Source organism: Dreissena polymorpha, chromosome 8 (genome assembly GCF_020536995.1).
Source record: "Dreissena polymorpha isolate Duluth1 chromosome 8, UMN_Dpol_1.0, whole genome shotgun sequence".
Lineage (NCBI taxonomy): Eukaryota > Metazoa > Mollusca > Bivalvia > Myida > Dreissenidae > Dreissena > Dreissena polymorpha.
Window position 1 is genome coordinate 98,394,097 of NC_068362.1, and position 23,697 is coordinate 98,417,793.

General features: G+C 38.1%; 1 protein-coding gene across 4 annotated transcripts in view; it reads left to right on the top strand.

The window, feature by feature from the left end:
• The window catches only part of LOC127841440 (biorientation of chromosomes in cell division protein 1-like 1), a 44,133-nt gene extending 34,295 nt beyond the window's left edge, over positions 1–9,838 (top strand). For 3 of the 4 annotated variants that reach the window (XM_052370261.1, XM_052370264.1, XM_052370263.1), the window contains 6 exons: positions 361–496; positions 1,829–2,006; positions 2,445–2,709; positions 2,931–3,794; positions 8,059–8,283; positions 8,585–9,838. In XM_052370261.1, coding sequence (XP_052226221.1) covers positions 361–496; positions 1,829–2,006; positions 2,445–2,709; positions 2,931–3,794; positions 8,059–8,283; positions 8,585–9,530 — 2,614 coding nt within the window. In that variant the 3' untranslated portion in view covers positions 9,531–9,838. The remainder of the gene's footprint in view (positions 1–360; positions 497–1,828; positions 2,007–2,444; positions 2,710–2,930; positions 3,795–8,058; positions 8,284–8,584) is intronic. The other variant, XM_052370262.1, reaches the window with a different exon arrangement.
• The last annotated feature ends 13,859 nt before the right edge of the window (positions 9,839–23,697 follow it).

Here is a 23,697-nt window from a genome sequence, read left to right on the forward strand (position 1 = left end):
ACTTAGAACATGGGCCTTTCTGGGTCAAAAACTAGGTCAAGGGGTCACTTAGTGCGTTTTAAAAATTGAGCATGGTGTCCGCTGTTTTTTGTGAAGACGACATGCAAAATATTATGTGTCAATGCGGCATGTGGGGGTATTCATCACGTCTGTGACAAAGCTCTAGTTAAAATCTTGGTAGCTGAACTAAAAAGCGAAAACAAGCTGTGAGTTGTTTTTGTGGAGTGCTTGATGGCAACAAAACTAAAAGGATTAATTGTTTGTCCGCAATCTATGGGTTGTTGGTGATAGATGGTTCTGGGATTTGCCCCAAGAAAGTTCTGCGTTTTCTACCATAGAGTACCTGTGCCTCTTTTGCAGGTTTATGTCTGATGAGTTTGAATACAAGGAGCTGCCTAGCACCCATCTAGGACAGAGCTATAACGAGATGGTGATAGAGGAGACTGTGGAAATGGAGATAGAGTCAGAGACACATGCTTACGACTACCACAATGAGGTCAGTGTGTGAGCCTTAACCCTTTACCACTTAGACGTTTTAAAGGCTTCATTGCCAACGCTAAGATACTGATGAGTAGCAAACAGCATAAAACCTGAACAGACTGTGAGTTACTCGCAGGCTGTTCTGGTTTTATGCTGTATGCACAGAGCCATTTTCAGTTTGCTCTTTGGTATACACATTTGGCTGTAGGTCTGCCATTTGTATGTCAGTTCCTTCCTACCTCCTCTCTTCATACGTCCCTCTGTCCTCAAAAACTAATACATTTGACAAGTATATAAGATAGGATTACAAACTTTGTATACATATTAAAAGTGATGACAAGATTATGCTTCAACTTTAATTTCTCCAGAAGTCATATATCGGGTGACTGTTTCTATTTAAGATGTATACTCGAATGAATTCAGCAATAACTTGAAAAGTAGATATCATATAATAATGAAACTTGTTGTATAAATTAAGCATCAGTTGTCGCTAATGTGCAACATTTTTTCACCAGAGATTTAATGTATGGTGAAGATTAAAAAAACACTATAGTGACAAATTTACATTAGAGTTAATTACAACACATTACTTATTTACAGATGGCAATATCTTTGTTATGCCCAATTTTTATTATTTAGGTAAGGGACTCTTGTACTCGTTGTAAAACTATAAAATTCCTTTGAAATAAAATATTTGTGTGAATGCTAAATTAAAAATATATATGATCACTTATCAATAAAATTATAAAATCAAGTAAATCATCTACCAGTATTGTTAAAATAATTGATTGAAAACCAAATTTGAAATAAAATCCTCATTCTGAGTTAGAACAACAATGAATTGAGCTGTGCTATGGGAAAACCTGGCTTAATGCATGTGTGGTAAGTATCATAGCACATAAGTCTGTGCAGTTTGGGACAAAGCCCTCTGTCAGGACTTGATTTTTATTTAGAAGACATATCCTTCCAACAACCAATTCTATAGAAAATTTCTTCCCTGATTAGCCTGTGCATTAAGCCTGGTTTTCTTCCCTGATTAGCCTGTGCATTAAGCCTGGTTTTCTTCCCTGATTAGCCTGTGCATTAAGCCTGGTTTTCTTCCCTGATTAGCCTGTGCATTAAGCCTGGTTTCTTCCCTGATTAGCCTGTGCATTAAGCCTGGTTTTCTTCCCTGAGTAGCATGTACATTAAGCCTGGTTTTCTTCCCTGATTAGCCTGTGCATTAAGTCTGGTTTTCTTCCCTGATTAGCCTGTGCATTAAGCCTGGTTTTCTTCCCTGGTTAGCCTGTGCATTAAGCCTGGTTTTCCCAGAGCGCTGCCAATTTCTTTTTGGTTATTCTCCACACAGATCCATCTCCTGGAGATCCCACTGCCAGATGAGGTCGGGCCTGAAGGTCATAACCAGGTTACCATGGAGACACTAGACTTTACTGAGTATGCCAACCAGGGAGAGCTTTTGACTACGGAGGATGGACACACCTACCTGCTACACACCACAGGGGATGCACACATAGAGTACACTGAGGGTTAGAGCCAATGTCTTTAATTCGTGACTTTTAGTAAAGCTTATAAGAAGCTATTTATTTGGCTATTTATTATCAAACATATAATTGTGATTTGCTGTTTTAAAACAATAATTGTACAATTTTGTTATTGTGCTTATCTTGCATGATTGTTTCAGTCAAAGTGATATCTGTTTGTATTGTTATTTGTCCAGAATACTACAATAGGAAAACAGTGAACTTATCATTTTAAGCATTTTTTAAGTGAGAAAACTTATTTGAAAGCCCCATATACTAAAAATCTTAGATATATGAGTCTCAAACCTTCACATCAATATACTTTTAATTAAAGTAGAGTCTTTTGTCTTTTGATAGCATAACTCTTCGCTTACACTACAAAGTGTGTTAAATTACTTGTGCTGGACTGTTGGCTCTGTTCATGATATCATAGCTTTTTATCAGGTGATACGTACGAAGGGGATTCACAACTGGTTGAAGTCACGTCTGCAGACACTGCTGCTGTCACAGAGAATGTCCGTGTCACGCGTAGTCGGAGCAAGGTTGGCGATGATGTTAAGAGTAACTCCAGCGAAGTCTCTGATAAAACTGACCAAGCAGAGGGAAAGAGGAAACGGAAGCGCACTTCAAGCCAGTCTGAAGCTGTCGGCAGTGAACCAGCCTCGAAGAAACAACCACCTTCCGGCCAGGGTGAAGGGAGACAACTTCGGTTTGTTTTGACTTGAAAGATAGTGTTCTGGAATTGAAAAAATAACCTGATGATTATACGTTTTGTTGAAAAGATTGCAGTATCTTCAATTGCATGTCTTTTATTTAAAAATGAAATTTCTTCATGGCTTTATTTAGGAATGTATAGCCATACACAGTTTTTATTTTGAGTGGATCTAAAGCTTAAAGCTTTAATCATTTAAAATCATATTGTTGATTCAGAAGCAGTGACCCTAAAGGAGACAGGGCTGACCCCAAGACATCCAAGAAAAGCTACAACACGGATGACCTTTACAAGCCTCGTCACTCATTCTCCCGCAAGTCTGTCACCAGTCCACCCCCGCTGCCTAACGAGCCACCCCCACCCCCCACGGAGCCCTCCCCACCACCACTCCCACCCCTGCCTCCACCCCCAGCCGAAGGGGACATCAGCCTGGAAAAACTCGCCCTGCCTCAAGCCCCGGCTTCACCAAGCTTTTCTGAGGATTCCGAGTCGTCCAGTGGAAGTGTTATTTCTAAGGCAATCAAGAAAAGGAAAAGTTTGTCACGATCAAAATCCAGGTCACCGAAGCGAAGTAAGACGTCAAGTTCGCGTTCCAAGTCACAAGAGAGCTTATCAAGTAGGTCTAGTCGGTCTGAAAGGAGATCCCAATCTGGAAATTCAAAATCAAGCCAGTCTTCAGAATCTAAGAAAAGAAAATCAAGTAGAAGTAGGTCAAGGTCGCGATCCGGATCTCGGTCACTTTCCTCCATCAGCAGTGAGTCAAGGTCAGGTTCATATAGCAGGTCAAGGTCATATTCCAGGTCGAGATCACACTCAAGATCTTCAACAGGGTCAAGGTCAGTTACTCGCTCAAGATCAAGGTCAATTTCTTCGATATCATCGAAAAGGTCGTCTTACTCAGACGATTCAGAAGCTGAAAGGAGGAGAAAAGCTAGACCAGTGGAGGAAGTGGATTTTGGTGAAGCTGCCAAGAGAGCCCGTCAACTGATAGTGCCACCATTCGGACCGAGGGGACCCATGGGGCCTATGGGACCAAGGCCACCCTTAGGTGCAATGGGACCCAGGGGACCTTTACCACCTGGGTGAGTGGTTTGTTTGCTGCATTGGCAACATTAAATTGCCTAATCATTTGTTTGTGTATTAAAATAAACTCGTAATGTATAATAAGATTTTTTTTTATAGTTCAAATTACTGTTGTCTTTGAATAAAATTATTGTCAAAATAATGCTGTTGGTGTTTTTAGCTCACCTGAGCACAACGTGCTCATGGTGAGCTATTGTGATCGCCTTTTGTCCGTCGTGCGTCCGTCGTCAACATTTGCCTTGTGAACACTCTAGAGGCCACATTTATTGTCCGATCTTCATGAAACTTGGTCAGAACATTTGTCCCAATGATACCTCAACCGAGTTCGAAACTGGGTCATGTTGGGTCAAAAACTAGGTCACTAGGTCAAAAAAAAGAAAAACCTTGTGAACACTGTGGAAGTCACATTTGATGCTCAATCTTCATTTAACTTTGTCAAAATGTGTGTCTTAATGATATGTTGGTTGAGTTAAAAAATGGTTTCGGTCCATTGAAAAACATTGCCGCCAGGGGGCAAGGCAGTATTCCTTATATGGCTATAGAGAAACCTTTTGAACACTAGAAGTCACAATTTTTGCCCAATCATCATGAAACTTGGTTAAAACATTGGTTTCATTGATATCTCAGACGAGTTCGAAAATGGTCCAGATCGGTGAAAAAACATGGCCGCCAGGGGACGGGGCAGTTTTCTCTATATGTATATAGTGAAAAAATGAGAACGCTCTAGAAGTCACATTTTTGGTCCAATCTTCATGAAATTTGGTCAGAACATTTGTTTCTTGGATATGACGGTTGAGTTTGAAAATGCTTTGGATCGGTAAAAAAACATGGCCGCCAGGAGGCAGGGTAGTTTTGCTTATATGGCTATAGTTAAACCTTGTTAACACTCTAGGAGTCACATTTATTCTCCAATCTTCATGACACTTGGTCTGAACATTTGTTTTTAGCTCACCTAAGCTCAACCTGCTCATAGTGAGCGTTTGGGATCGCCTTTCGTCCGTCGTGCGTCTTCAACATTATACCTTGTGAACACTCTAGAGGCCACATTTCTTATCCGATCTTCATGAAACTTGGTCAGAACATTTGTCCCGATGATACCTCGACTGAGTTCGAAACTGGGTCATGCTGGGTCAAAAACTAGGTCACTAGGTAAAAAAAAAGAAAAACCTTGTGAACACTGTAGAAGTCTCATTTGATGCCCAATCTTCATGTAAATTTTGCCAAAATGTTTGTCTTAATGATATGTTGATTGAGTTCAAAAATTGTTCCGGTCCATTGAAAAACATGGCCACCAGGGGTGGGGCAGTATTCCTTATATGGCTATATTGAAACCTTGTGAACACTCTAGAAGTCACAATTTTTGCCCAATCTTCATGAAACTTGGTCAAAACATTGGTTTTATTGATTTCTCGATGAGTTCGAAAATGGTCCAGATCGGTGAAAAAACATGGCCGCCAGGGGGCGGGGCAGTTTACTCTATATGTATTTAGTGAAAATATTTGAACACTCTAGAAGTCACATTTTTGGTCCAATCTTCATGAAATTTGGTCAGAACATTTGTTTCCTGGATACGACGGTTGAGTTTGAAAATGGTTCAGATCGGTAAAAAAACATAGCTGCCAGGGGGGGGGGGGGGTCTTTTTCCTTATATTTATATAGTAAAAAAGCTTGTGAACACTCTAGAAGTCACATTTTGTGCCTAATCATCATGAAATTTGGTCAAAACATTGGTTATGTGGATACCTCGGACGAGTTTGAAAATAGTCGCGTGAACATTTGAAAAACATGGCCATAATAACAGAGGATTATTATGTTGATGATTGGTTGGGGGTGAAGTGCAACAAATGTATTTTTGCCATCTGAAAACCCTTTATTAAATAATCTCAAAATTTTAAGTAGTAATATTAATTTCACAGAAAATTACTTTGGGGAGAAACAGTTTAGAGTCAGGCCCCAAATTCCTGTGCTGGCCACTTTTCACACATTTTGTTGCATGTAATTTAATGACTGCAGACCAATGAAATAACCATTAGCCACAGCAGGTACCTCATTATCTCTGACAGTTGCTTGATGCCTAACCCCTTGTTTACAGCCCTTTGCAGTGAACAGCATGGAACAGCAATTGCTATACAGTGGTATCAATATAGAGATAAACACATAAATACATCTGTCTGGCATTTATTTTCATATAAAAATCAGCATGCTGACTGCATAAAAAGAACAGACTACAACATTGAAGCAAGCTCTTGAAATAGCAAAATTATGTACTTATATATTTCCAAGAAAGGTTTATACAATATATATAAATTTAATGGGATGATATTTCTTAGCTTTAAGTACAGTGATGCCTGATTGAACTTACTCAAATTATGGCTATTATTTAACTTATAACTATCACAAAGTCCCAGTGTATATTATGAGTATCAAGAAGAAAAAGTAAAGATATGTACGTAAAAATATCCTTTACAGCTTAGGCAACAACTGTTGTCAAAATTCAATTATATTGATCAATCAAAAATAGATTGAAATATTCTCCAACTTTACTGTTGAACATTTATGACAAAAAACAATCGTGTCTACATGTACACATATCATATCACAGATATACATGTACTTTGTTCAAGAATTAAAGAGATAGAGAAAATGTACTTTAAACCAACTATTTGCGATACTTATGATATTAAATGCAGCTTGTATTTAAGAATAAATTTCACAATTAAAATGCATTTTAGTTTTGCATTGTTTGTAAATAAAGAGTAGAAGCGTAGAGGAATTGTTTACAAACAACACTTACAAATGTGAATAATAAACAAAAATTAACTCTTAAATGAAGTATGAAAATTAATTTTAAATCATAAATACAGATTGATATACAAAAGTCATGTAGGCCTACATGGATGATATGTGAAATACAGTATTATGTGAAAGTCAGAAATACCATTATTCTAATTAATTTTATATACAGACATACGTCATGTATGATATGTGAAATGCAGTATTACTTGAAAATCAGAGTATCATTTTTATGCCCCCCTTCGAAAAAGAGGGGGTATATTGCTTTGCACATGTCAGTCTGTCGGTCGGTCGGTTCGTCCACCAGGTGGTTTCCGGATGATAACTCAAGAACGCTTGGGCCTAGGATCATGAAACTTCATAGGTACATTCATCATGACTCGCAGATGACCCCTATTGATTTTGAGGTCACTAGGTCAAAGGTCAAGGTCACGGTGACCCGAAATTGTAAAATGGTTTCCAGATGGTAACTCAAGAACGCTTTGGCCGAGGATCATGAAACTTGATAGGTAGATTGATCATGACTTGCAGATGACCCTTATTGATTTTCAGGTCACTAGGTCAAAGGTCAAGGTCACAGTGACCCGAAATAGTAAAATGGTTTCCGGATGATAACTCAAGAACGCTTAGGCCTAGGATCATGAAACTTCATAGGTAGATTGATCATGACTCGCAGATGACCCCTATTGATTTTCAGGTCACTAGGTCAAAGGTCAAGGTCACGGTGTCTCGAAATAGTAAAATGGTTTCCGGTTGATAACTCAAGAACGCTTATGGCTAGGATCATAATACTTAATAGGTACATTGATCATGACTGGCAGATGACCCCTATTGATTTTTAGGTCACTAGGTCAAAGGTCAAGGTCACAGTGACAAAAAACATATTCACACAATGGCTGTCACTACAACGGAGAGCCCATATGGGGGGCATGCATGTTTTACAAACAGCCCTTGTTCTAAATAACTTTGAATGGAAAAACAGTGAAAACGTATTTTAATAATAGAGGACACTAAGTCTGTACTACCACCTGTCTGCTCAGCACTCATCCTCTTTTGAAGATTTTACACTAAATAATCAAACTATAAAGCGCAAGTTTATTATGTACGCCCGTCTGTATGAAGTACTTTTATTATTTTGAACTTCACCTTCCCAGAATAGTTTAGTTCCTTTGGGTCTCAGGTGAGCGCCTTATGGCCCATGGCCCTCTTGTTTTAAGATTTCATGTCAATTTACTGATCTAATTCCTCTGTCTTAACTTGCTTTGCCATTCAAAATACACTATGACTTTGCCCTTAATCAAAATAAGCTCTGAAATGCCCATAATATAGCCTACATAAGATTTGTCCATAATCAAAATACACTATGAATATGTCCATAATAAAATACATTACGACTATGCCCATAGTCAAAATACACTATGAACGTCCCTAATAACTACATGATAACTTTCTTTCTTTTTGTACTTTCAGTGCCTTTCCAATGCGAGGTCCCATGCCACCCATTATCAGGGGTCCACCGCGTGGACCACCCATAGGACGTGGTCGCTTCCCATCTCCAATGCACATGGGCCCAGATGGCTCCCCACTGCGGGTACCAGGCATGTCCCCAGGAAAGCCATTCTTCTCCCCGGGGCCAAGGTTTGTGGCCCCAGACCCCTACTGGGAAGAGATTCCAGGCCGAGCACGACCATTTGAGTGAGTAGCGCTCATTTTGCCTTTATTTTAAATATCTAACATTGAAGCAGCTTATTACCTGCCAATTTTGGAGTGTTCAAAATTAAATTTAATCAGTAATAATCATTTTTTACATACTAGTATATGTACATGTTGTGAACAAATTGTCACAGATAATCAGCCTAGTTGGTTTAAGAACTGTAAATTAAACTGCAAGCCCATAAATAGAGAAGTTAACCAATTTACTTAAATCAAACATGAGCTCCTTGCCAGTATTCTGATTGCATGAAAATGGCAAACAAACAAAATGCAATACTTGCAGATATGGGGAGGATGACTATTATCCCCCAGAGGATCTGCATGAAGGTCCAGGCAAGACAGGCGTAACAGAGCGTGGTACACTGTACCGTGAGGATGCCAGTCCCTCACCGCCTCCAGAACGACGACCAGTGTACTCCCCACCTCCCGTATACCGGGAAGGCTCGCGTTCACCGCCACTGCGAACTGGAATTACAGAGCGGGGTACCCTGTACAGAGAGGATGCCACCCCATCGCCACCTGTTCCCCAACGCAGGTACATTGAACGCTCACTGTCACCAGAGTTTGGCGGTATTGGTGGTAGGTTGAGGCATCGACTGGAATCACTCACACCATCCCCGCCTCCAATAATTCAAAGGAAACGCACGAGAAGTGGACGATCATTTGAGTCAATATCCCCATCACCGTCGCCACCGCCCCATCCCACCATGTCCAGACGCCAGTCTGTGTCACCACCTCCAGTCCGCCACCAGAGAAATACGCCGCCAGTTCTGAAACGAACTAAAATCCACACTGCAGCTGGCACCCCGTCACCGCCGTCTTCCGGAGAACTCACGCCATCTCCCCCGGATCTACGCAACCTTGGAGGCTCTCCTGGTTCCCCTGTGAGCCCTGGACCACTGGGCCCAGTCTCACCACTCTCTGGCGGGGCCCCAGGCTCTCCCATTGATTCGGATGAGTTCGGTGTTATTGAGGAAGTCCCAGTGCGGAGGTCCAGCAGGCGTCACAGCAGAATGGAACTACAGGAGATGGCGGCTTCTGGCTCGTCCTCTGGTGATCTCCGCAATAAAGCAAGGGCTCAGATGTCCCCTGGAGATGCTGAAGAAGTGGATCTAGAAGACTATCCTGTCCAGACGCGATCCAGCCGTAATGCACCGTTGTCACCAGATTTGAGACCCCGACGATCAAAGTCAAAAAAGAAAAAATCTAAACATTCCAAAAGAAAGTAAATTCTATGACAATATTTCATAGATTTAAGACCCTGTGAAGTTTAATCAGCAGATTCTTTTTCATATTTATGTTATTATCAGTGCGTGACCATGCAATATAATGAACTAAAGTGATTCAGGCTGTATTCTTGACAGTAGCTTGTAGAGAGTGTCTTAACAGTTTGTTATGCGTATAGGGAAAGGTAAACAGTGAAGTTATTGAATGTTAATTTTGTTGTAGATCAGAGGACATTTGTATGATTAGCCATGATAACTTGTGAGTTTTAGGGTGGCATCATTCTAACAATAAATGCTGTAAAAGTAAATAAGCGACTTAGTTTCCCTTGATAAAATTGAGTAGTAGTTCCATAGAGGGAGAAAGAGGGTTTAAAGATCGAACCGTCATTCTTTATCACCGTAGTCTCTAACTAATAGGCCACGGAGACGACTTTTAGTACTTGAACAAGATTCACTACATATTCAGTTCACTAAACAATATTCCAAATTAATGAATAAAAAGTATTAAAAACACAATAACATTGTTAAGAATCATTTAGAATATTGTTTTGGTGTAATAACTCATTTATTATGCCCCCCTTCGAAGAAGAGGGGGTATATTGCTTTGCTCATGTTGGTCGGTCGGTTGGTCTGTCGGTCGGTCCGTCCACCAGGTGGTTGTCAGACGATAACTCAAGAACGCTTAGGCCTAGGATCATGAAACTTCATAGGTACATTGATCATGACTCACAGATGACCCCTATTGATTTTGAGGTCACTAGGTCAAAGGTCAAGGTCACTGTGACCCGAAATAGTAAAATGGTTTCCGGATGATAATTCAAGAACGCTTATGCCTAGGATCATGAAACTTCATAGGTAGATTGATCATGACTAGCAGATGACCCCTATTGATTTTCAGGTCACTAGGTCAAAGGTCAAGGTCACGGTGACCCGAAATAGTAAAATGGTTTCCGGATGGTAATTCAAGAACCCTTATGCCTAGGATCATGAAACTTGATAGGTAGATTGATCATGACTAGCAGATGACCCCTATTGATTTTCAGGTCACTAGGTCAAAGGTCAAGGTCACGGTGATCCGAAATAGTAAAATGGTTTCCGGATGATAACTCAAGAACGCTTATGCCTAGGATCATGAAACTTGATAGGTACATTGATCATGACTGGCAGATGACCCCTATTGATTTTCAGGTCACTAGGTCAAAGGTCAAGGTCACAGTGACCCAAAATAGTAAAATGGTTTCCTGATGATAACTCAGGAAAGCTTATGGCTAGGATCATGAAACTTCAAAGGTACATTGATCATGACTCGCAGATGACCCCTATTGATTTTCAGGTCACTAGGTCAAAGGTCAAGGTCACAGTGACAAAAAACATATTTACAAAATGGCTGTCACTACAACTTAGAGCCCATATGGGGGGCATGTATGTTTTACAAACAGCCCTTGTTTTTTATTAAGTTCCCGACTCGCCTGTCAAAAACGTAAGAAACTTAACATATTTTGGTAAAACGGCCGCGGATCCCAAAAAGTGTCAAGGTTATTTATAGCAATTTAGGCAAAGTGTCAAGGATATTCGTAGCAATGTAGGCAAAGTGTCAATGATATTCGTAGCAATGTAGGCAAAGTGTCAAGGATATTCGTAGCAATGTAGGCAAAATGTCAAGGATATTCGTAGCAAGTTAGGCAAAGTGTCAATGATATTCGTAGCAATGTAGTCAAAGTGTCAAGGATATTCGTAGCAATGTAGGCAAAGTGTCAATGATATTCGTAGCCATGTAGTCAAAGTGTCAATGATATTAGTAGCAATGTAGGCAAAGTGTCAAGGATATTCGTAGCAATGTAGGCAAAGTGTCAATGATATTCGTAGCCATGTAGGCAAAATGTCAAGGATATTCGTAGCAAGTTAGGCAAAGTGTCAATGATATTCGTAGCAATGTAGGCAAAGTGTCAAGGATATTCGTAGCAATGTAGGCAAAGTGTCATTGATATTCGTAGCCATGTAGGCAAAGTGTCAATGATATTCGTAGCAATGTAGGCAAAGTGTCAAGGATATTCGTAGCAATGTAGGCAAAGTGTCAAGGATATTCGTAGCAATGTAGGCAAAGTGTCAAGGATATTCGTAGCCATGTAGGCAAAATGTCAATGATATTCGTAGCAAGTTAGGCAAAGTGTCAATGATATTCGTAGCAATGTAGGCAAAGTGTCAAGGATATTCGTAGCAATGTAGGCAAAGTGTCAATGATATTTGTAGCCATGTAGTCAAAGTGTCAATGATATTCGTAGCAATGTAGGCAAAGTGTCAAGGATATTCGTAGCAATGTAGGCAAAGTGTCAAGGATATTCGTAGCAATGTAGGCAAAGTGTCAATGATATTCGTAGCCATGTAGACAAAGTGTCAATGATATTCGTAGCAATGTAGGCAAAATGTCAATGATATTCGTAGCCATGTAGGCAAAGTGTCAAGGATATTCGTAGCAATGTAGGCAAAGTGTCAAGGATATTCGTAGCAATGTACGCAAAGTGTCAAGGATATTCGTAGCCATGTAGGCAAAATGTCAATGATATTCGTAGTAGGGCTGCAACAATATACCGGTATATCGGTATATATCGCAATACGCAATCCGCATATTGTATTGCGATATGATTTTCATCATACCGGTACGAAAATTTTACAAAAATTCATTCACATTTCGTCCAGAAAAGCCATCCGAAATAATGATAAAAAGGTAAACAAAACAAAGCAGTGTAAATTATTTTTTACGTAAAAATAGCATTCTAAAAAGTGTATTATACGGAGTAGCGTTGTTACATGGGAGCATTCATTCGATGCTTTTGAACAGATTATCGTTGAATTAATTGCGCACAGTTGTAAATGTTTCGTTCGATTCTGATTTGAGCATTATTTGTAATCCGAATTTCGGAAACACGCTTCCAAATTTGAATGCTAACGCGACAATAAAAAATTATTGCGTCAAATAAAAAGTGCTTTATCCTTTGTCTCAATAAAAAGCGCGCGAAAATTATACAGACATGTAGAACGTCGCATGGAAAGTATGGGTGTATTTTGTGTTGTATAAAAACGGGAACATCACGTCAGCTGAATTACGCGTGTTCAGTGGGAAAAACGCCCCGGTTGGACGTTATTTCATCACATCTTTAAATAGTAACAATTGCAAAAATGTATTTGATACTTAAGAAAATTTGCGAATGTTTGTGTTTCTTATTATTCTTGAGCACATTTATAGTAAATATTTACCAGAATTTGCTTTAAAATTGGAATTTATGGGATTATCGGGTAATTGGCAAGTTATAATTTTGGTACAAGTTAGCAATATATTGCGATATATTGCAATACGGGTTTTTTAACTGACAATATATTGCAATACGGTTTTTGGCGTATTGTTGCAGCACTAATTCGTAGCCATGTAGTCAAAGTGTCAATGATATTCGTAGCCATGTAGGCAAAGTGTCAATGATATTCGTAGCCATGTAGTCAAAGTGTCAATGATATTCGTAGCCATGTAGTCAAAGTGTCAAGGATATTCGTAGCCATGTAGGCAAAATGTCAATGATATTCGTAGCCATGTAGTCAAAGTGTCAATGATATTCGTAGCAATGTAGGCAAAGTGTCAATGATATTCGTAGCAATGTAGGCAAAGTGTCAATGATATTCGTAGCAATGTAGGCAAAGTGTCAAGGATGAAACTTGAAACTTGCTAATTTGATGAAACGCCTATTTATATAATTATATTCAATGGGGTTGTACAAAACATATATATGTACATAAAATCGATAAAAAATAAGAGATATTGATAATATTATGCAGCATTAATTAAAGGATTAATGATCTAAAAATGTGTGATATAAATAATATTGCTATAAGGAACTGAAGCAATAAAACAATACCGTCTACACTATTAAAACACAGTAAAAGAAAAATATTATGTAATTAATTCATATATTAACTAGAGTTAAGACAATAATTATAATGATATGAGCAAATATTTGGCAACATAAAGACAGTGTTTTTCATTAACTAAAAGGATACGTAAAAGGATATTTCTGCACTCTGGCTGTCGGATCCCGCAGCTACCGGTCACCTGTCATACTTAAGGGCACTTCTTTTGGGTTTTAACCTTATTTGAACTATCGTGACTACAAGTCACAAATAGGCTGACCAAGTGTGACTACAAGACACAACTTGAAGGTTAATATTACAGTGTGACTATAAGACACAACTAGAAGGCCTAAGCATGACTAAAAGACAGCTGGTTTATGTAATTCAATCATTGAGCAAAAAAGCCCTAATGATTCTTAATTACCAGTCACTTGTACAATAAATATCCTTTTCGAGCAAAGAAGCCCGCACAATTCTTTAATTGCTTGGTCCTATGAGTCCTAGTGACAAATAAGCCTGCACAACTGAGTCGATTATTTTTTTAAATCACAGGTATTCAAATTAAAATAGGTGTAAAAGTCTCTGAAGAGAAATGTTTTCAAATTCCTTTTGAAAATGTTTATTGATGCGGAAGTCCGGATGCTTGATGGAAGGTCATTCCACAGTTTCGGACCAACAACTCCGAAACTCCTGTCCATGAAAGTTTTTCTCTTTGTGCGTTTCACATCGTAACATCCGTCATACGAGACGGTAGATCGTAGGTAACGTGCTGATACTTTTTCTTTTCTGTAAGGTATTTTGGCGCGTTACCAACAGAACAATTATACATGAAGTTCAGTTATTTGAATGTTATCCTAGCCTTTACTGGTAGCCAGTGTAGTTCATACAAGGCATCTTTTGAACTGTCATATTTCTGTCGGCCGAGTACCAATTTGGCACACATGTTTTGGATACGTTGCATTTTGTTTATTTCGCATTGAGATGTTCCATACAAGATGAGATTACAATAATCCAGATGGGATATTACCAAAGACAAAACGAGTATTTCTGTTGCTTCTTTTGTTAAGTATTTCCTTATGTTTTTGATTTTAAGGTAGTTGTACATGGCTGTACGGCACTTAATTTTGATGTGTTCTTTAAAATTTAGTGTTTCGTCTAAATATGCACCCAAATACCGTATGCATTTTTCTGTTTTAACAGTGTCACCAGCAATATATATTTCTTTAGATTGACATTTATTTAATTGGGGTCTACTACCGAACAGGAGATTGTTTTCATTTACGTGTATATTGAGTCTAAACAGAGCAGCCTTTTCAATCACTTTCGATAGAAATGATAAGTTGCTCACTGGTCTATAGTTTGCATAACTCAGGTCTAGTCTAATTTTCTTAAGAAGTGGTCTTACTATTGCCTGTTTAAATTTTGAAGGAAAAACTCCTTGACTCAGAGAGAGATTAACCAATTTTGTCACGAACGGTAGTAACTCGTTTAAAAATGATTTTAGTACTCTTGTTGGCAATGCATCTAGTTCGCATGATTTTGTTTGAAGATGATTGATGATCTTTTTCACTTCACCTTGGGTTAGATCCTCGAACATACCAAAACATGGTACTTCCTTGTGATCGGGTGTGAATTTTTCGAAACTTGCAAGGGCATCTCGAATTTTGTTAATTTTATCCAGGAAGTGATCGGCAAAAATTTTTAGCTATCGCGGTGTCGCTTTCACCTTCCGGCATAGGGTTATCGGTATTTTTTCCTGTTAATTATGATACAAACTTGTAGAGTTTTTTAGAATCTCCGTGAAAATCAATTACTTTTTGACTAAGCGATCGTTTCTTCTCTGCATTTAACTCGAAAGTGTATTCTGGCATTTTTGAAAAGTTCTTATTGGTGTGGTTGTTTGTATTTTCTCCACATGCGTTCCAGTTTGCGTGTTTTACGTTTTAGTTCAAGAATGTTTTCATTAAACCATGGTTTTGGTGCACGACAGATTTTGTTTTTCTCAATGTATGGAGCGTGTTTATCAAGAATTCTACAGATTTCATCTTCAAATTGCTCTACAAAAGTATCTACTTTGTCTGCTGTAATTGACATTTCATTGAGGTCGTTAGTAAATGCGGAGTGGTCTATGTTTTTAAAATTTCGAAATTTTATTGTTTGACTCTTGATATTTTCTTTTTGTACCTTGGTGACGACTTTAACTACACAATGGTCCGAAAAGAAAGGGCCTGGTTCACACGAATTGATTTCAATGCCGTTTGTAGCCTCAGAGATTACTAGGTCGAGTGTATTTCCCTCTGTGTGTGTGTGCTGAAATTAACATGTTGTTCCAAACCCATTGCTACAAGAGAATTCTTAAATTCAGTCACAACACTGTTAGTTTTGTTGACATGCAAGTTGAAATCTCCAAGAATCATAAGATTTGAATAGTTGGGAAAAATGTCCTCTATGAATTCGAAAAATTCTGTTAAAAATTGATGTTCAGTCCCTAATGATTGTGGTCTGTAAACGCCAATTACATTAATTGTAATGCTTTTGAGAATCAGTTGCCATATACCATGTTCAAATGTCCGGGTATTACTACTTGACACTTTTCGTACAGTAACCCCAGTCCGACAAGTTAAAGCCACTCCGCCGCCTGTTCTATTTGAACGATTTACAGTACTCATTGTATAACCATTTTGATTTAAGTCTGAGGTATCTATTTGGTGTAGCTTTTCATCTGAGAACCAGGTTTCTGTGAATACGGCAAAGTCGATTTTTTCTTCTCTCAGATATTGACCAATCAAAACAGCTTTGTTTCTGACAACAGAATGACAGTTCAATGTAAGGCAAGATATTTTTTCGTTTAGACCATTTAGTGTATTGTATTTCTTGGGATATGAGAGGTTGTTTAAGTTTGCATCTGAAATGTTTTGTGTGCTGTGTCTTTTCAAAGATGTTACAGTTGGAATTTGTGATGGTAAACTTTGTAGATTATTAAAATTTACTCCACTATTTGTGTCCCATACACGTAACTCTTGATCTCTACCGCCTCGGGTACCTCTATATTTCAAAAGATTGTATTGCTTCAAAATGGTTAACGTTCCTTTGTTTGGTATTGTATGATTTCTCGACACTGCAGATAAATCCAATAATTGATCCTACACATTGTTATTGCAAGTATGTTAATCCGTTTAGAAAGTGATAACCACAGGTAAAATATTAATCCGTTGAGAAAGTGTTCACCACAGGAAAAATATTAATCCGTTGATAAAATATTCCCAAACTATTAACACAGATCAAATAGTTTCTACTAATATTCTACTTTTAGCATATCTTTTTAACCAGGTTTTCCGAAGGAAAAACTGGTTATTAGATTGGCAAATGCGGGCGGGCTGGCTGGCTGGCGGGCGGGCTGGCGGGCTGGCTGGCGGGCGGAACAAGCTTGTCCGGGCGATAACTATGTCGTTCATTGTCAGATTTTAAAATCATTTGGCACATTTGTTCACCATCATTGGACGGTGTGTCGCGCGAAATAATTACGTCGATATCTCCAAGGTCAAGGTCACACTTTGAGTTCAAAGGTCAAAAATGGCCATAAATGAGCTTGTCCTGGCCATAACTATGTCATTCATTGTGAGATTTTAAAATCATTTGGCACATTTGTTCACCATCATGGGACGGTGTGTCGCACGAAAGAATCACGTCAATATCTCCAATGTCAAGGTCGCCACGACTAAAAATAGATTTTTTTTAAAAACAAACTTACAAAGGGGGTTTATTTTGTTTGTTCATTTCAAAAGTTCAGTTTGAGTTTTCTCCCTTTATCAGATTTTTTTTTCACAATGAAAACCTGGTTTTGTGACAATTTTGTCCCTTGTTTTAAAGATAAATTAAGTATTGCATCCGTCAAACATTAATGAATATCACTGACAAAAATCAAGTTTTTCCTGTCACTGGTATTCTCAAAATAATCCAAATTATGAGAGCACAAATTTTGGCAGCCTACACTTTGGCGCCCACTACTACTTCGTTGCAAACTAGGTCACTACAATGTATGTCACAAAAAAGAAAAAAATTGTAAACACTGTATAAGTCACATTTTATGCCCAATCTTCATATAACTTTGTCAAAATATTTGTCTTAATGATATGATGGTTGAGTTCAAAAGTGGTAACGGTACTTTGAAAAGTTGAAGAGTTCAAAGAATCAAAAGTTAAATTTGTACCCGACAGGGGGGAAAACATGTTCGTTGTATGTAGTTCATAGCTATTGAAAGTAAAACTGTCTATGTTTGCACTTTCACATACACAGCAATACCATACGACTGAGGTTCTGTTAAGTTGTTCCATCTCTTTGGTGGCTATGACTTCACATGACTTCTGGTGCCAAACGTTACATTCATCACAACATACACCAATATGGGACCATGTAACTGGTTGTTGACACATACCGCATAGAAAGATTGATTCATTTCTAGGTATTGATTGCGGCCGACGAGGGCCAGGATTATCTTCGATGTCTCCAGCTATAATCAGGAGTAATACAAATAAAGTTGATATGTTTATATTTTTAGCACTTACTGGGAAAACGATGGAGTTTCTCATCAATTTGGATTTCTAATTTGCAAAGTGGTTTAACAGGTTTGTACTTAAGCATTTCAATGATATCGAGCTATGATTGGTTGCTTATGTTTTTTCAGCTTGATTAGCAAGAATTTTTACCATTTACGTAATAAAAAAGTACGGTTTCGGGCATCATCATCACACCTTTTAATTAATACAAGAAATTGACTTTAAAAAGCTGCTTCTTTAAGGGTTTACAGAGACATTCTACAAAAATATTACTTCTAATAGTAAGTGGGTCTTATATATTGTCAAAACTTGCGGTTTGGTGGATCACACGCTCTCTTTGTAATTAGAAAAACTTTAAAATTGTTGAAATTTTGTCCTCCGTGAGAAAACACTACTTCTTCCGTTCACACATGCGCACTCCCCACTTCACAATGACGCGTCAAATGGCTTTGGTCCCGTTGAAAACATTATACAAATTTCCTTTCCGTTTGCGCTCTTAAGTGCTTGTTCAAATTCCTGTTTAACTTCGGTGATGTCACTCGGCGGGTCGGCGACACTGAAGACATGATTAGCAAATTAAGCCAATCAAGAGAGTAAAGTTTCATTTAATTTGGTCCGATAATTGGCTTCCGATTACGAAAAAACGGTACACATGAACGCCGTAAATCGGTGCCGCTCTCAAACGCTTTTGAATATTGCCGCGAAATCAGGCAAATTTGTAAAGCTTATCATTACCCGTCGATTAGTGTCGGTCCGATCGAGAACATCCTAGATATGGTCGCGCTATTTACGGTATTATGTAATAAGTTGACGTCGATATTACGTCGATGGCGTCGATAGAAAGATCAGCGACGTGTCAGGTACGCTCGACGCCATGAGACGATCACACGATTTATGTTTTATTGAGATTGGTACAGCACTTACGTTAACATTCGCTCAAGCTTTCGGATGAACCCGTTGATATAAAACATCAGATTGAAACAGTTTATATAAAGCTTCTGATTAAAACAGTTTATATAAAGCTCCTGATTGAAACAGTTTTCTATACATAGATGGTGACGTCACTACGTTATTGTCACCTCTATACTAGGACGCATCACATTCCTCTGGTTTGGGGATTTATGCTTCCGCCAAAGTAGGTCTGCGTTGGTATGAAAACGTTAATAATAAAAGAAAAATTGTTTTTTATTTTGTGTTTAAAACGGAATGTTGTTTAAAGAAACGTTATTTAATTATGTTTAAATGTGATTTTGAATCTCTTTAAAGACTGATAGCGATTATCACAAGCACGATTACCTGATCTACTTTCGCTTTCACTTTTTACTCGTAAAATAACTGCTACCCACAATTCATTTCGCGTTAGCATTCCATACATAGGTGGTGACGTCACTACGTTATTGTCAGTAAGACCGGTGTGTACACAATGCTTTATATAAAGCATCTGATCAAAACAGTTTATATCAAAGTACTGACAGTACTGGTGTAACAATGCTTTTGAAGAGGATGTATATAAAACATCAATTTAAGTTGATCTATATCACCACAATTGTGTATGTTGATACGAACATTTTGGGTACGATAAAAAATTTGGGTACGAAACCTTTGCGTACGTAAGAAAATTTGGTACGAGAAAAAAATTGTGTACGAAACATTTTTGGTACGAAAAAAAAATAGAGGTACGGGGAAGTAATACCCGTGGGCAACTTGACCCATTGAGCGAAACTGGGAGGCGGGTCACATTCTCGATCAAATCTAACAAGAAATATCTTTAAACAGATAATCGGCGTCTATTTTTCTGTACCACTTTTCGTAAAAACTTTCTATTATAATAAAATGTATGTGGGTTATTAAAATTACATTTCAGCAGATATATACAAAACACGACATGATCGTTAATAATAATAACACATGTACATCATACCCACCTTTATTTCGTTGTTTACGCTCTTAATTTAATAATGTTATATGTTCGGACGTGATTTCACATGCCCATGGACATGGATATATGTTTTTTTCCTGTTGAATATGGTTTGTTAATTTAAGTTCAATAGGCATAGGCATGTTTGTTCATTAAGTATGGCAATACTTTTATGATGATTCTCGAAAGTAGGTATGAGCACATAGCGGACCAGGTGAGCTCAATCGTAAGAGCACTTGACTATCCGAGTTCGCACAGGAACATATGGATAACTTAGCTAACCAAAGCGATATGACCTTATACATGTATATGCTGAAATCTAACAATCGAACGAATGATCAAACATGGTATGTACACTTAGATGGTTGTGTAATGTCTGTTAGAATATCGTATTAAATATGTAAATTTAAAATGATTGTGCCCGCACTTGAGTTTGTTGCCTTGTGTAAGGCTATACGCGCCTAGGCTTCACCCAGTGGGTGTATTTGTGTTTTTCCAAGGTTATGAGTTACATCCGCGCCTGAGGCTGCATAATGTTGGGACCGGAGTGTGTCCAGCACCCCTACCTAATAAGCTTTGATTGACATTTGGGACGAATTTTGAATGATAGCTGCAATTTCCAGCTATTCAATTTTTTTTACTGAAATTCTTTTATATATTTTTTATATGACCTTGTGCTGCGGGGGGGGGATAGGATTATCCGGAAAAAACACCTGTCCGGAATGGTGACCACAAAACAAAAACGCATGGAGCAGGAATCGAAACGGTGTCGTAGACGTGAAAAAGCGAACGTGCTTACCACTGCGCTAGCGGGACGAACAACTACTCAACGAAATGTTGTTTTATCTCTATATATATATATCATTGCAGTGCAGCGTTTACAGGTTCGAAATTGTTCGCATTCTTTAGATTTGTGATCGCGTAAAAAGTTAATTTTACATGTTTTCATTCGCAATTTATTTATAAAATCGATTTCATTATCGAGGACAAATATCAAACAAAATACAAAATAGAGAAAATATATAGTTGTTTCATTGGTCCATAAAAATAAAATGGATGTAAAATTACTATTTTAAAATTAACGTTTTGATACACTTATTGAATCTGTTTCCCCAGAATATGCTGTTCTATAAATATTTACCTTTATCAATGATAATCAGCGAGGTATGCCGATTAGAAAAATCGAGCTATCTCAATCGGACCGGCTCGGTCTTTTACATAGGTCGCCATTGTGAAGATTTTTTTTTTCGTGGTATGATAACTTAGACGATGCTTCGCAGCATCGTCAATAAAGCTTCTGATTGAAATAGTGTAAACAAAATGTCTGTGACAGAGCATTTTTATTTGAGCATCACCGGTACAAATATCTTAATTTATGTAAAAGCGGTTGTATAAACTACCTTAAAAAAGTAAGAGCTCTATTTTAAAAAGAGCCGTACTTCATTTTAAAGGGGCCTTTTCAAAGATTTTGGCATTTTTGAAGTTTGTCATTAAATGCTTTATATTGATAGATGTAAACATTTGATATAAAAAGCTCCAGTAAAAAATCAAGAAAACAATAAAATAAAATGTAACCCTCAGCAGGGCTCGAACCACTGACCCCTGGAGTCCAGGAGTAAAAGTTTCCTATTTAGACCACTCGGCCAATCTTACGGATTCAATAACGGATGTATTTTATTCTTTATATAAGCAATCCTCGTAGTTTCACAAAATATAACGACAGCAACAGTTCTCTCCAACTTATTAATTCGTTTCGCGTTGCAACGCTTTATATATAATTTGCAGGTTTTTAAATCGTCAAAAGATGTATATATTGGCTATTTTAGAGCATGGTAAATGTTCAGTATTACTGTTTCCTCACAAATATCACAACTACAACAAAAATTTGCGAATCTGAAACAATTTTTTTTCAATTTTGTCAATTTCCCCAAACGTGAAAAGGCCCATTTACCGGTAATTGAAAATATGACCAGATTATTTCTTTAAACAAATGTATCATCGTCGTGCCTTAAAACACCACGACATACCTCGCTGTCGATGAACGATTTGAAACTTTTTAAGATGCATAAACCATTTTTGAGATTGCAAGACATTTGGTTTTAAGAAAAAATATCTAAGTAGCAACGTACTCATGTCGTTCAACGAGCAATATTGGCAGAATGGTCAAAACATAAAAGTTCCTCGAGGCGGCCATCTTGGAGGCAGCCATCTTGGATTTACACTCTGTGACCGAGGGGTGGAGAACCAGCTTCAGGGTTTTCCCTTGGCCATTTAAGCGCCCCTTGCCGGTGCGCTTGAATTTCGAAATCAGAGTCTTTGGGGCGCTTGAAATTTTCCGACCTGTGTGTGTGAGATTGTAAAAAAACACAAAGGTTTCTCTATCAGTGTATCAATATTCCCTGTTTAAAAGAGCACACGGTACCTACTTTCACAAGTAATCGCCATAAACACCACATGGGGTAATGGATAATCCACTGATAAGAGAATAGCATGACGCGCGTTTAGATTATTCTAGCCACATTACACAGTCATTTAAATGCTGACAAGGATGTATCAGGTAACTTTCCAGTCGTCAAACTGTGATATTCATCGTCCAATCGGTTACGCGATTGCTTATGAGGGCGGGGTTAACTATCGACCATTATTTTTGATTGACGTCTGGCACGATGTAAAAGTTTATCGCAGCTTGATTAGCAAACATTTTTACCATTTACGTAATAAAACAGTACATTAAAGACGGTTTCGGGCATCATCATCACACCTTTTAATTAATACAAGAAATTTACTTTAAAAAGCTGCTTTTTTAAGGGTTTACAGAGACATTCTACAAAAATATTACTTCTAATAGTAAGTGGGTCTTATATATTGTCAAAACTTGCGGTTTGGTGGATCACACGCTCTCTTTGTAATTAGAAAAACTTTAAAATAGTTGAAATTTTGTCCTCCGTGAGAAAACACTACTTCTTCCGTTCACACAGGCGCACTCCCCACTTCACAATGACGCGTCAAATGGCTTTGGTCCCGTTGAAAACATTATACAAATTTCCTTTCCGTTTGCGCTCTTAAGTGCTTGTTCAAATTCCTGTTTAACTTCGGTGATGTCACTCGGCGGGTCGGCGACACTGAAGACATGATTAGCAAATTAAGCCAATCAAGAGAGTAAAGTTTCATTTAATTTGGTCCGATAATTGGCTTCCGATTACGAAAAAACGGTACACATGAACGCCGTAAATCGGTGCCGCTCTCAAACGCTTTTGAATATTGCCGCGAAATCAGGCAAATTTGTAAAGCTTATCATTACCCGTCGATTAGTGTCGGTCCGATCGAGAACATCCTAGATATGGTCGCGCTATTTACGGTATTATGTAATAAGTTGACGTCGATATTACGTCGATGGCGTCGATAGAAAGATCAGCGACGTGTCAGGTACGCTCGACGCCATGAGACGATCACACGATTTATGTTTTATTGAGATTGGTACAGCACTTACGTTAACATTCGCTCAAGCTTTCGGATGAACCCGTTGATATAAACATCAGATTGAAACAGTTTATATAAAGCTTCTGATTAAAACAGTTTATATAAAGCTCCTGATTGAAACAGTTTTCTATACATAGATGGTGACGTCACTACGTTATTGTCACCTCTATACTAAGACGCATCACATTCCTCTGGTTTGGGGATTTATGCTTCTGCCAAAGTAGGTCTGCGTAGGTATGAAAACGTTAATAATAAAAGAAAAATTGTTTTTTATTTTGTGTTTAAAACGGAATGTTGTTTAAAGAAACGTTATTTAATT